This window comes from Ambystoma mexicanum, chromosome 7q, assembly GCF_040938575.1.
Source record: "Ambystoma mexicanum isolate Mex_15411 chromosome 7q, UKY_AmexF1_1, whole genome shotgun sequence".
In the NCBI taxonomy this organism is placed as follows: Eukaryota; Metazoa; Chordata; class Amphibia; order Caudata; family Ambystomatidae; genus Ambystoma; species Ambystoma mexicanum.
This window is the reverse complement of record NC_090941.1, coordinates 492440040-492455448: the sequence shown is the minus strand read 5'-3', so window position 1 is coordinate 492455448 and position 15409 is coordinate 492440040. Positions and strand designations below refer to the sequence as shown.

The 15409-nt window shown below is 42.4% G+C and overlaps 1 protein-coding gene across 14 annotated transcripts in view; it reads left to right on the top strand.

The window, feature by feature from the left end:
- The window catches only part of SETDB2 (SET domain bifurcated histone lysine methyltransferase 2), a 1645210-nt gene extending 1630300 nt beyond the window's left edge, over window positions 1–14910 (top strand). For all 14 annotated transcript variants that reach the window (XM_069639329.1, XM_069639325.1, XM_069639326.1 and 11 more), the window contains one exon: window positions 14155–14910. In XM_069639329.1, the coding sequence (XP_069495430.1) occupies window positions 14155–14272 (118 nt within the window). In that variant the 3' untranslated portion in view covers window positions 14273–14910. The remainder of the gene's footprint in view (window positions 1–14154) is intronic.
- Window positions 14911–15409: the final 499 nt, after the last annotated feature.

Here is a 15409-nt window from a genome sequence, read left to right as displayed (position 1 = left end):
GAACGCGGCCTCGACTCCCTCGAAGACAGGTGAGGGTGAAACCCCAGGTGAAAAACCCCAAAAATCAAAATGTCGCGAGTCGCAGCACCCGGCGAAACATTACACCCGAGAGCGCCATGAGCCATCGGGTAAGAAGGCACCATCTTCGTTCCTTCGACGCACGGATCGGCGCCATCGACGCCGTTGTCGAAGGGTTCCTCGACGCATCGGTCGATCGACTCGACGCCATCGCCGACGCCAATGAAAGAGAGGACCAAGGCCACTCCACAGCCAACGGTGATTCCAAGGGCCTCCGGCACGACGCCGAGACCGTCGTCGATGCCCTTGAGTAGGATCCTGATCCTCTCGAGTTCTTCAAGACCCCTTCCAGTTTTTTCGGCGCCTTTTGAAGCCTTTACATCGGCGTCAACCACATCGACGTTTTCTCGCCCAATAACGACGAGTTTGGCTCCTTCTGCCTTAGAGATGGGTTTTACACCATTTCAGAGGTCAGAGTACCCTGGACTGTCTTCAATTTATGAAGAGGGGGAAGATTCTGACCAGGAAACATTCGGGTTACAGAGGACCACACTGCCTATTTCAGAGGATTTCATCTCAGAGGAAAGAAGGCTGAAGGACCTACAGGAGTCACTACATGAGGCAAGTGGGCTGGACACTTCCCCAGAAGTGGAATTTGTTAAGCCAGACCCAGGGGAACATGCCGAAACACCCTGTAGAACCCTGATGGCAAGAATTATTGAATTTATGGGTTGGTCTGCGCCTTCACCTGTTTTTCAACAGGATGACCTAACAGATATATTAGATAAAGGCCCACAGGAGGACCCGGTGGTCCCCTTCCATGCAGCCTTACAAAGCCTGGTGGTTCAAGCGGCAACTTCATCTAGCAGTAGGACCGCTTACCCTACTGTCCCACAGGATAGAGATGACAAGAGGTACGACTCTATGGCGAAGAAAGTCTTCTCTGCCTGTAGTATGGCGTTGAAGTCCAACGCCACCTGTACGCTCGCCAGGTTCAGTCACACACTATGGGAGTGTGCTTCATCAGCGGCTGACTGCATACCCGAAGGAGAGGAAAAGGAAGCCTTCCTTAACATTATTAAAGATGGCAAAGATGCCATGTGCGAATCACTTCAAACTGGCATCGATTCCGCTTACAGTATCAGCAGGGCCATGGCGGCAAGTACAACAATCCGCAGGCATGCGTGGTTGCGAAAGTCGGGTTTTGCTCCAGATGTACAGGCCAGACTTTTGAATATGCCCTTTGACGGCTCTTCGTTATTCGGGAAAAAGGCTGATGACAGTCTGGAAAAGTTAGACTTCTAAAGCAGCAGCAAAATCTTTAGGAGCTGCTATCTGCCAAACTCCTTTTCGCTCCTCAGGAACCTCTGGGAGAGGAAAGTCCTTTCGCTATTATTCCGCATTTGGGAAAGGCAGAGGACAGCCGGCTCAAAGAGGCCAAAGGAGATCCACCCGAGGTGGACGGGTCAAAAGTACTAAGACCGCAGCAGCAGCAGGTGCCTCTTTACCCTCGGCATCTGCATCAGCCGCCCCCAAACCACTCTGAGGCCTTCCTACACAATACACCTATAGGGGACAGGTTAACTCACCATCTGACGGAATGGCAGGCTATAACGTCAGATGCTTGGGCATTGGAGACAGTTGCCCAAGGTTACTGCCTACCCTTTCTACACATTCCTCAGAGTCATCCACCGGGGAACAGCCCTCTAAAAGTTCCAGATCCACTCCTCTTGCAGGAAATTATAGACCTGCTAGAAAAAGGTGCCATAGAGCCGGTACCTGTAGCGGACAGGAACAAGGGCTGGTACTCCCCTACTTTCTCATACCAAAGAAGGACGGAGGAATGAGACCCATCCTGGACTTATGAGAATTGAACAAGTTCCTCAGGAAGGACAAGTTCAAGGTGGTAACTCTCTCTCAGATCCTTCAGGCCCTCCAGCTCCAGGACTGGCTGGTATCTCTGGACCTTCAGGATGCTTATTTCCATGTGCCAATCCATCTCAAACACAGGAAATACCTGAGGTTCGCAATTGGCGACTCTCATTATCAATTTCGAGTTCTGCCATTTGGGCTGACCTCCGCCCGAGGGTCTTCACCAAGCTGATGTCGGTAGTGGCGGCGAGTCTAAGGAGGGAAGGGATCCACGTCTACCCCTACCTGGACGATTGGCTGATCAGGGCTGTATCTTCGGAACAGGCCCAGGCCCAGCGAGATTATGTCTGCCACTTCCTTCACAGACTGGGCTTCTCCCTCAATTTAAATAAGTCACAGATGATACCATCACAGAGACTCCAGTTCATTGGAGCGGTCCTGGACACTTCCCTGGGAAAAGCCTCGCCACCAGAGGTGAGGGCTCAAGATATTCTACAGATGGTCACCAAGTTTCAAAATGCCCAACGTCTCCCAGCCTTCGACTTTTTGAGGTTGCTAGGCCTCATGGCATCCTGCATCTTCCTTGTGCCAGAGGCTCGTCTGAGAATGAGATCTCTTCAGTGGGCACTGAGAAGTCAGTGGTCGCAATTCTCGGGGAGAATGACGGATCTCCTCCGGATTCCGGACAAGGTAGCCCGCAACCTTCAATGGTGGGCCTATCCAGAGAACATCTTGAAAGGAGAACTGTTTTGGCAACCATGGCCGGAGATAACAGTAGTCACAGATGCCTCACTCACGGGGTGGGGAGCCCATGCCAACGACTTGACCATCAGCGGTCGTTGGTCTCCATCGGAGTCCAGACTACACATCAACCTATTAGAGCTGGGAGCGATCAGACTAGCGCTGAAAGCTTTCCTGCCATCAGTACAGGGGAGAAATGTCCTGATAATGACGGACAACACGGTGGCCATGCACTACCTCAACAAAAGAGGAGGCGTAGGATCACTGCCACTGTGCAGAGAGGCGATGCAGCTCTGGTTTTGGGCAATCCAAGAAGGAATCTCTCTATCGGCAGTCCACCTAGCCGGAGAGAAGAACTTGACAGCGGACGCTCTGAGCAGGCAGAGCACAGTCTCCCACGAGTGGGAGCTAGCTCAGGAAGTCCTTCAAGAGATCTTCACCCTTTGGGGAACCCCTCAGGTGGATCTGTTCGCCACAAGCACCAACAGGAAGTGCGATCTGTTCTGTTCAAGGGAATTTCCCCCGAGAGGAGCTCTAGGAGACACGTTCGTAGTGGACTGGGAGTTTCCACTCCTTTACGCGTTCCCACCAGTCCCTGTTATTCCTCAAATGATCAGGCGGTTGAGAAGATTCCGGAAGACCATGATCCTAATTGCCCCGGATTGGGCCAGGAGAACGTGGTACCCGGACCTTCTAGATATGTCCATCCGTCCTCCATTCCGTCTTCCACTCAAAGAGAATCTTCTCTCGCACAAGGGTGGTCAGGTTCTCCATCCAGACACCAGAACCCTCAACCTTCACGCTTGGCTCCTGAAAGGGTGAGCTACAAGGATTGGGATCTCCCTGATGACGTCATGGAGATGTTGCTTTTGGCCAGAAGGCCAGCAACAAAGTCTTTATACCGCTGCCGTTGGAACAAATTTTGCAGTTGGTGTAGGGAAGAGAATATCGACCCTTTTTCATGTGGTACACCAACGGTGTTATCGTTTCTACTTTACTTGGCAAACTCAGGCCTTCAAGTTGGCACTGTAAAAGGCTATCTCACAGCGCTTTCTATCTTCAAGCGCACTGCGGAGGAACCATCGTATTTCAAATTTCCTCTAGTGGTACAATTTCTCAAGGGACTAACTAATGTTAACCCTCCAAAACCATTCCAGGTTCCCTTATGGGACTTAAATTTAGTCTTAAACTTCCTAATGGCCACTCCATTCGAACCACTTCACTCTTGCGCGCTGAGATTTCTCACGCTTAAAACTGTCCTATTGGTAGCACTAACATCTGCTAGGAGGGTGAGCGAGCTACAAGCTCTCTCCTGTAAACCCCCACATACAATCTTCCACAAGGACAAAGTTGTCCTACAGGTGAAGCCTAATTTCCTCCAAAGGTGGTTTCTGAATTTCATATTACTCAGAAAATTACCTTACCTTCGTTCTACCGTCCTCCCCATCCGGGTAAAGAGGAGGAAAGGCTACATAGGCTAGACCCAAGGCGAGCTCTCAGCTTTTACATCAGCAGAATGGCTAGGATCAGGCAATCAGACCAACTGTTTGTAGGATACTTGGGTCACAAGTTGGGACTACCCATAACAAAACAAACCATCTCCAGGTGGATTATTTTGGCCATCCTGGAATGTTACAGACTGGCAGGGAAAGAGCCACCCCAAAATCTCAGGGCTCATTCAACCAGGGGTATCACAGCCTCTTCGGCTCTCCAAAGAGGGGTACCGGTCCGGGACATATGTGCGGCTGCCACATAGTCGTCCGCACATACATTCACAAAATTTTACAATCTGGATTCCTCCACTGCTCAAGAGACCAGATTTGGCAAGGCCGTATTACATTCGGTCCATCCCTAAAGGGATACATAAAATTCTCACTCCCACCTCCAACTACATGCCACTGCTATGGGAGTCTATCAAAGATAAGGAATACGTCGGAAGACACAATCCCTTCGAAGAACAAGTTACTTCTTACCTGGTAACGTTCTTTCGACGGGCTGTTCCTCCGACGTATTCCTTATCGCCCCTCCCAACCATCCCCGCAGTGATACTTCCCTTGTGGTTGCAGCTTACGCTCCTTCAAGGTCAATAATCAATTCAGGCATGACTTTTCTTATGCTACAAAACGGAACTGAGCAACGGACGCAGCGCGTGGCTATTTATGGGCATGGTGACGTCGGTGCCGATACGGTGGCCATCGAGGGACATCGACTCGGCGGACGTTGACGCGCAGCGCCCTCTACAGAAAAAATTTCCGAGGCCAGCAAGCTGGAAACGTATTATCAAAGATAAGGAATACGTCGGAGGAACATCCCGTCGAAAGAACGTTACCAGGTAAGAAGTAACTTGTTCTTCTCTTCCTACAGAGTTTCCAGCTCTATTATCGAGATTATGAAGTCTGACTATAAACCAAACGTATTCCTCTCAAGTTGCCTTTCTTCACAGTTCTAGAAACGACTTCAATAAAGAAATTACATGCAAAAAAAATGAACTGCGAAGATCTATAAAACTGTTGAACAAAGGTCCTCAGATTGACAGAGATGATATAGAAAATGCAAAAAGAAATCTTGAGGCAAGCCTACCAAAAGTAGCTCAAGTCTCACAGAATTCATCAAGATATTAGTAAGAATCAGGTTTTGTTTACATACAAAATTGATAAGTAACGATACATGTTTGATTTGGCATATATTGAATTCTAGCAGCGCTTCCCAATTGAAGGGGCAATCCTGTTGCGCCTCAGAAAAAGTCTGGGTTGAGCAGTTCACCAACAAATTTTGTGCGAACACTGATCAACCTTTGAGCTCTGGGATTGCCCGTATTGTAGCTATTTCGACCTTTTTGTTCGACAAAATTGTAGACATGGTGATTAGGAGGCTGAAAAAATAGAATTTTTAAGGATGACCTCCCTTTATGGGCGGACATCCAGTTTAATCTTATTTTGCATATCGCCGAAGGCAAACAATATCCGAGTTCCTGGCAACAAGCTTTACTCTTACCAATGTTAAGAAAAGGAAATAGAGAGAACCCACAGGTTATCGCCCTATTTCCTTGATCGATTCCACGTCAAAGGTTTTTGCAACCCTGGTTCTGAGGGAATTAACTCTCTGGGCCGAGTCCATCCAGAGATTTAATCCTCTAGAAACGGGATTCAGGAATCACATGGGGACTTTGTGTATGTACTTCTGACATTGGTGGGAATTTTGGTAAATCTCTGTATGTGGCTTCGATAGATTTGTCAGTAGTGTTTGACAATGTCAATATTACAAGATTATGGCAGAAACTGACAAACTGGGGCATCGATTTAGGCTTATTATGAATGATTCAGTTGTTATACACTGGCAAGTCAACGAAAGTTAGACTGAATACTCTAGGAGGTTTGTCTAGAAGTATACCCCTAACAAAAGGAGTTTGTCATTGATGCGTCTTAGCCCCCACTCTTTTTAATCTTTATTTGGCTGACCTGTTGGAGGAGAATAAGTCATGGCGGGGATACACCCCAAAATGGTCAGATCTCACAGGGAGCATAGCGTACGCAGATGATATTCTATTGCTGGACCATACTCCGGCAGGTCTACAAAGCCTGTTGGATGGAGTCAAAAGTTACTTGAGAGAAAACCAGCTAATGATCGATCTAGCAAAATCGTATGTGATAATGTGTACCACCAAATTAAAAATCATAATGGTAAACTCATTGGGCCTCATTATGAGACCGGCGGCAGCCGTGCCGGTATCATTTTTTTTACAATCTTATTATTTTACAATAATTAAAAATAAAACTTATACAGCATCACTTTGAAGTTGCCAATTCATTTCATTTCATTACCTTCCGTATGGATGTTTAACACTGATATACTTCATATAAATCGAATAGTGCCAATTCTTAAAGGTAAGGACAGCCCAGAGATAATCATTCACAAGGTATCTGCAGTTAAATCACCATATTCTTTTAGTGGAGGTTTTAAATAGAGTAATCTTTCTCAGCATAGAGCTTTGCAATCTACCAGTATATGTCTCAATGAATCTACTTGTCCTTCATTTTTACATAGTCGGCAAAAGTTTTCTTGCGGTAGAATAAGTTTACGTTTTGCACGGACTTGCTGGGTTGCCCATAAATTCAATCTTACTCTCATGAAGTCTACTCTATGGCGCATAGATGGAGATTTGATCATATATGATTCAGGTAAACTATATTTCTTTTGCGTAAAGACGCTTCCATCGAAGTCCTAGTACCGCAGGCAAGTAGATCTATTTCTTGCCCAATCCCATTGGAATAATTTTGTTTTAGCGCGTATAGGATTTTGTAGCAGTACTTCGATTGATGCATCTGCATAGGCCAAAGCCTTTATCGATTCTTGACGCCACTATTTCACAAAAGCATCTTTAGATTGCAGAAGATAACAAGCTAAGGACCCTAATAGCATGTCTGAATTATATACTAATAGGCACTTCCGAAGAATGCCTATTATTTGCCAAAGATATCGAGCATATAACGATATTAAACCAAGCTCATTACGAATAGGCGCAATTGGAGTGCACTCTGGGAGGTCTAAGATACGTCTCCAAAATTTGGCTTCAAATTTTCCACATATCAGTTCAGATAACACTGGTAGACTTTCTGATCCATACAATAGGATTGGTGTAATTTTTTGTCTGAAGAAAGTTAAAGTCGTCATAATGGAGAATTTTCCAAATTTTGCCTGAATTATCAGTGATTGGGAGATCATTCTTCTTAGCTTTGTCTTCCAGTTTGACATTTGCGCTATATTCGTAGTGCCAGAAATAGCAACACCCAGGTACGTATATTCTTGAACGCATTCTAGTTGCGTCTTTTGAATGGACCATTTGCAATTTCTACAGTTATTTTTCACGTCGGATTGCATGTCATTACTTTCGTTTTTTTAATTAATTGTTAGTAAATTTCTATCAGCATAGTCTGAGAGTGCATCAAGAAGTTTGTGTAGCCCTACCAGTGGCTTCGATATCAAAACTAGATCTGCATAAAGAAGTGCAGGTGTTTTTGTATGATCTAACTTGGGGGCATCAGATTGAATTTCACTAAAGATTTTTCACAAATCTGCGATGAAATAACTAAATAGTGCTGCAGCTAAAATGCAACCTTGTTCTAATCCTCTATAGGTTTTAATTACTGAGGATAGGGTGCCTTCCAAATGTAATCTCACTCGAATGCTGGTATTGGTGTGGAGAGCATGAATAAGTGTAATTATATGGGTCGGGCAAATGTCTCGAGCCATTTTCCTTAACAACAATTTGCGTGATACTGAGTCAAACGCTACTCGTAGGTCAACAAATATCATATATAATGCTTGATTGTTGGCCTGATGATGTTTGATGTCAGCGTTAGTAAATCGACTGAGGTTCCTAATCCAGCAATAAATCTGGTCTGGCAAGGGTCACGTAATGAATTTTTATTAATCCATTAATTAAGATCTCGTAGTATAAACCGGGTTAAAATCTTGCCTGGTGCATCTATAAGGACGATTGGCCTATAGTTGGAGGGGTTGGTCCAATTTTGAATTATTACCAATCTTCACCAGGAGTCGGGAATTATGTTAGTTTCAAGAACCAGGACAAAAATGCTGTGCAAGATCTTAGCCCATGTCTGGCGATGTTGTTTGAAGTCAAAATTACTAAGGCCGTCAGGTCCTGGAGCCCTGGAGGAACTAGATTTATTAATAAAGAATAAGACATCTTCTTCCAAAATTAGCATTTGCTCCAAACTCCGATTTGAGATTTGGATTTGGATTTTAAAATCTTCCAAGTTGGTATTAGAGTATAGACTTGTATAACGTAATATCCAGTCTGCTTCAAGTACTCCATTTATTTGGACTGGATATTGAGTTAGATTGGTTGCAATATTCAGGAAACCCCAAATTTCGGCAGTATTTTTGAAGCTTACTGCTGATAACATAGTTTCGCCATCATTCTGATATAGCCAGATTTTATAGGCTCTCGTCCAATTTCTATATGTATTTTTTATGACACGAAGAGCTTCAAATCTTACAGAGATCGGAAGTTGTAAGGCCAGTCTTTTCTTTCTGCGGAAATCTGTTTTCCGCTGTTGCATTTCTTTGTCGAAACTATGCCTCAGTGTATGCTTCTTTTGGAATGCAGGGTGAGGATTCAGTTTATATAGATGTAGAGCTGAAAGATATGTTTGATCTTCCCAGTTGGAAGTTGCTTTTAATCTCAGAAAATCTCTAAGAAGACTAGTTAACGACTGTTCATTCCATCGAAATCTAATTCTTGAATTGTTCACATTGAGTCTTGGGGAATATCTACTAATATGCGAGTTTAATGATGTACTATAAGAATACCAACGTCTAAGCATTTCGTGATCAGTATTGGTGCAATGCACTACTTCACATTTAGTCACTATACTGAATGAGTTAGTATCCACATACATATAATCAATAATTGAGGTGTTCATGCCCCTCCGCCAGGTGTAATGAGCTGAGATATCACTTTTAATTGAGCCATTGAGCATTAGTAGGTTACAAGATTTCATAATTTCTTCCCATTTAACACACAAAATGTTCCGGTTGTTAGATGTCTTCGCCAGGCAATGTAGGTTCAGATCACCAACAACAAAAATATTTGTAACCTGAGGGGATTGAAGTATAAGTTTTAGCAAATTCTCTAATTCACCAAAAAAGATCTTATCAGCCAATCCCAGGGGGTTCCAGTAAACATTTATTAGGGCCATAATGTTACCATGGAAGGTTATTTTAACCATTTGTAAAAAGGGGTTTGGCTGAGCCCATGGATAGATTCTGAAACCAGAATCAATGTTGACAGCTACCATTAACCCAGAAGCTGGTCTACCTTTAGTTCCTTTGATTGCGGGGGACAAGAGGATTTCATAACCGTTCCAAACAGGCGCTGTGGTAAACCACGTTTCTTGGAGGGCTATGATATTGTAGATTAGTAACTGTGAAGAATCTTTCAAGAGGTGACAATGGCCCCAGGTATTCCATCTTATAATTGAAAATTCTATGGGTTTTTTTCTCTAAAGATAGTTATGAAGTATAACGTGTGTTTGTTGTATCTTCCTAATTTGCCTGGGGGTTTCCTTGGCACAATCTCTTGGAATTACATTTATCATTAGCATTGTATAGTTTCAGCTGTTGGATTTGGGCTGTAGAAGTTGTCTCTACCCCTTTATCCTTTTGGCTCTCATAAACTGTAGGATCAATAACGAGAATGAAACCCATTGCAAAAAGGTCCATTCTGGCCTGCCAAAGCACGTTACGCACAACATTTGAGCTCAGCCACAGTCTAACCATAGAGAGATTTGAGTCATTTAGAAATTCGACCTGAGTGATGTCATTAGAAGTGACATCACTCCAGTCTGGTATATCTTCAAAAATCGCCAAGACACTAGCTTGACACAAATCATATGCCTCAAATGGGGCAGCACAGCATTTCAATATAAATCGATGATTGTTATTTTGGTTTAGCATGTGTCTTGACAATTTATTAGATGGCATTTGCTGTTTTTCGTGCAAGAGATTCTTTTATTCAGGTGCATATAGAGGCAGGATGCTAAATGCATTTTCTTTTGGGAGTGTGCTTATATCGGCCATCTTTTTATCAGTCATATTGGAAGAAGACTCTTTTAAAAAAAAAAAAATATTCCTCCATTGCTTGATGAATTTCAGCTCTAATATTCGTCGGTACATTTCCTGTGAAATCAAGTTTCATGTCATCTTTCTTGGTAGGGTGTAAAGGCATCTCAAGTATTGATGCTTTTGGATTCATATGAGGAACTAGTTGTGGTATGCAGTCCAAGTGTCTAGAGGATTCACTTGGTAACTCTATTGTTGTTGCTGGTTATACAACCTCATAAAGGGGCCAGGCGGATTTCAAGGTATTCGAAGTTAAAATTGGCTGCTTAAGTTGTTTATAGTTTTCCATGGTTCTTTGAATTTCAGCCTGAACCTCTCGCAGTATTTCATCAGAGAAGAGAGATTTGTTCTGACACAATTGTGCTCCTTTTAGAGTAGAAGATTTTTTCTCTTTTGGGCATTGCATGGCCGTAGGGATTTTTGTTCGTAGCTCATTTGGATTTTTCCCAGAATCTGAACAGTCTGGGTGGATCGGACTACAATCTGCTACAGAAACAGAAGCAGATTGATTAACTTTGGATTTGCTGTCTTTTAGAACAAGAGGGGGGTCAATCATTGTATTGATCTCATTTAGGGGAGCATAATCTTTGACATTTATATTCAGATGTTCTTTTTCTATTTAAATGTTTATATTAATTCTGTATTACTTTCCTTATTTTCGAATTGTTCACTGAAGTCAGGCTTTGTACAAACTGTTTGACATTCGCACTACCACTGTGCTTCGAAATGTTTTGATTCTTAGTTTTTTTCGATGGATTATTCCATTTTTAACAAAATCAGTGTCATTCTTTTTAAATGAATATCAAACATATTGTACATCGTGCCAGGCTTAACTGGGGCAATCTCCATTGCTGGGGGAGCACATGTAAGTGGGGAATCATTAGCCTCTTCTTGACAGGTTTGACGAACAATAACTTTTTCAAATGCTTGGAGAGAGGACACATATGAGGCTGAATTTTTAATTCAGGAGATAGTTTATCATCTCTAGGACTGTATGGACCCTTTTGGTCATATTGGCCAACAGCACCAGTATCTTGCTTAACTTTAACGTTTTGTTTTTTATCCCAGTCATTCATTCACTCAACAATGTTGTCAATTTTCTGCATTTGTTGCGTAACTTTTATATCTAGAGATTCGAATAGTTTGACCAAGGACATGATTGTTGTACTTATTGCATTTAGAGTAATTTCTAATGAAGGATTGTATTTGTTTATTGTATCTTTTAACACAGGTGACAGCTGAGGAAAGCAGACATCTAGTTTTTTCCTTGGTGTTGGGCGGGCAAATGATGTGGGGCTCTCGGCTAGGGAGTCACTAGAATGATTAAACAAACTTAGTGATTGATACAAGCTTATCTCGGCCTTATAAAGGGACATATCAATATGAAGTGATGGTTTTTGAAGAGGTGGTAACCTTTCGTCATTAGTAGATGGAATCTCTAAAGTTTCTTCATCATTTTGACTAATATTAACGACTGAGACATTATTACCATAAAAGGGAGTGTCTTTTCTATTGCTGCATGACGGGCTAGAACTTCTAGAAGGACTTACTTGTTTAATATTTCCAGTCCCTTGCTCAGTCAAATCTACAACAGATGCATCAACCACAACATTCAAGGCAATTGCCATAATCTGTGTATCGGAAATAGTTAGGTTCGGTGCATGTGCCTCCAAGCTAGGGTCACATATAGCAATACTTACAGGTTGGTTAGTAGGTACATCAGTACTACATTTTATATCAGGAACAGAATCAATAGGAATGCGTGGTGGATAAAACGAATTTCACCAGTAGTACTTCTTTTTTCTGAGGGATTAGGCGGTTGTCCACATATTTTCCTCTTGAGTGCTATAACTGGAGATGGTTTCGGGGGTGTAGCTTTAAGTTGGACGGACGCACGCGTTAGCATTAAAGAGGAGGGCATTCCAGTTTTTAAGGTATATCCAGCAGCTTTCCGTGACATTGGGATATACCGGTATTTACCAACCTTTACAACAAGATATTTCTAGAGCATAAAGGGACCCAAAAATAAAAATCAGAGGGATTCTAATGTGTAAAATAAAGGGTTAAAGATCGTGTTACGCTGTCAGCTAAATCAGCTTAACAGCGTAACAGCGACTTGCTTGAAGCGCGCACACAGAAGAGCGCGCTCAGTCTTTTTAAGTGAATTATGGGTAAGAAGGGCGGAGTCAGCCTAAGAGAAACAGAGGAGTGATATAATAAATATATATATTCATATTGGGCAGTTCAATAATATGGAATGAAGATCTTCTTGGTCTTTGAATCAGTCAGCATACTCCGGCAAGTTCACAGGATGTCCACAGAGTTCACAAGGTATCCAGTACGATCAGTGTTCCACGGAGTAGAGAATCTCGCAGCGTAACAGCGACTTGAAGAAGCGACTTGCAAGGAGTGCTTACAATAACTTTTTGTTTGAATTGAGAGACTGTTTTGTGAAGCTAAAAGTTAGCCATATTTTCCTTGAATAGTTTTGTTGTGAATATTAGTGTGAGGGTCAGAGACTTTTTGGACACTGGGTAATTTTTCTTTAGTTTTAGTTTGCTAGGCAGGGAGGCCTTTATTAGCTTAAGGAAAGATAGGTGTTAATCCAACCCTTTTCCTTTCAGCAAAATGGCAAATTGTGAGAAGACTTTACCTTTGTGTCTGTCTCACATTTCTGACCCCTCACATTACCTTCTGGGTCTTGCACTAGGCTTGCAGCCTTTGGGTCCTCTTTGGTAGCGAGCTCTGACTGATACATTTTATCATTAGCACTGCCACTGTTTGTATTAACCTTCTCAACATTCAGAAAGTTCACCCATCATAATACCTCTAATCGCCACCCTTGTACTCGCCAAGCTAGACTATTGCTCATTCCTACCAAATGGTCTCTCTCTCTCTCTGCTCTTTCCTTCCTTTAGACAAGGTCCTCAAGGTTGCTACCCACACTCTCCAACTTACCCAGATCCCCCCACCTCTACCTGCTAATACCATGCTGGAGGCTTGACATGCACAACTGCTCCCCTTCAAAGTTCCTTCTCCTTGAATACAAAGCTATAAAACGTCTTGCTCCTGACTGCCTGATTGACTGCATATGTTTCTACTGACATCCTGCTCCCTCCGCTCCTCCTCTGCACTCACAATCCTTGTCCCACACCCCACCTGTTCCACTCTTCACCCCTCCATTGGCACCTAATTCTGTTCACACTCAAAGCTAGCCCAACTGGGATCTCTTCAAAGCTCGGCTTAAAATGTGCCTTCTGGTCAAAGGGGCACACCTTCCAATTCCTAATCCAACCTCTTTATTTGACCCCACCACTCCCTCTAGTGCTGCATCATAATGTAATGTTGTACAGTATTCCTATTTAGTTTTCAACACTTGCCCCACTAGAGTACATTTGTAAGTCACCTCTTTTAATATTGTTTTTGTTTTCTACCAGTTGTATGTCCCACTTTGTTCATAACCCTCAAACTGGCTCGCCACTTGTTTTTATCTTTGTGTTATTGTACAGGAACCTTACCTGGGAATGTCTCTTTCATTTGTAAATGGGCTATCAAAGTCAATTTCTGACCATAATTAACATCCCTGTTCTTCGAGTAAATACAAATATTCAAATGATCCACTGATGACCTTGATGAATGCATTACTTTGAAAAAGCAACAGGCATTTAAACCCAGACTGTTCTGTAGTATTAGACTGTGGAGTTGGGGACTTCAATCCTAGATATTGCAATTGATCCAGTGCCAGTCTGTACCTCAACCTCTACCATAGTTTGATGATAATTTATTTTACATTTGATTGTTTTCTCTTAATTCACTGTTGTGTTCCTTGTTTTAAAATAAATGTTGCAAGATTTTGTTAATTGTGTATTTCTTTTTCAGATATGTGAAAGCAGGAACTGAACTAACTTGGGACTACAATTATGAAGTCGGTACTATGCCTGAAAATGAAATTCCTTGCCTCTGTGGTGTTCCAAAGTGCAGAAAAAGAATAATTTGATTGCTCTAAAGAAAGAATTAGGACTGTGAAGTGAAAAGCATATTCACTGTTGCAATAAACCTTTGACACATTGCCTTTATGTACATAATTGCTCAACAAAATCTTTGTACAGTATAATGTATAGATTGAGTATGAGAAGGAATGTCAAAAGTAAACGATCTTAGATAGTATTGACAACTCACTGATCACAATATTTTGTACCTGTTATAAAGAACCGATATGTTACTTTTTTAAAACAAGATGTTAAGAAATGATACTTTTAAATGGATGATTATGCATGCAAAAAAACTAAAGAAGTGTGCTGTTTTATTTCTACATAGCCTGTTTCTTTTTCTTGCCTTCTGTGCTTTTTGTTTTTTTCCCCAGTGTCTTGAACTATGTTCAAGCCACTTGTTGGTTATATTATCTTTTAAACAAGAGCACAAAGAAGCAATACATATTAATGTATGTATTTGTTTTAGTTCATAAATGAACTTTTACAAACATGTAAAACAGTTATATTATCATATTAACATAGTACAACTCATATAGTTGGTTAATTATTAGACTTAAGAAATGTAAAACATAAAACACCTGTGTTCATGCGAAAAACACATTAGTAGTTAAAACAGTTTTAACAATAAAAAAAGTTAAATGATCTTGTGCTGATGTTTCACTGGTGTTTCACAGATATAGCTTAATCTGGTACCAAAGACTATGGGCCGCATCACGAGTTGGGCGGTATACCCACTAGTATACTGCCCAACTTTATTTGCGTTAGCGCCCACCCGTCCGGCGGTATTAACGCCAGATCATCAGTTGGGCGCTTACCGTGCTTTCCCATTCCCCATTTGGGGAATATTCAGCGCAATTACCGTGCGGTAATACCGCTGGTGGTAAATGTGCCAAAAATAGGCATTTTTCCAGTGTGTTTACCCCCAGCTCTGAGATGGGGGTAAACACACCAGACTCGAGATTGGGCCAACCCTTAAATGCGGCAGTAACACTGTTACCGCTGCATTTAAGGGTTACCGCCCAACTCATGATGAGACCCTATATAATGCTGTGTGGAAAAACCAAGGGGTGTTTCACCACCTAGTCTAGGGGATCCTGTACTCAGTTGGCCATGGAAAGGCCATTGCTTTTGGATGCCAAACC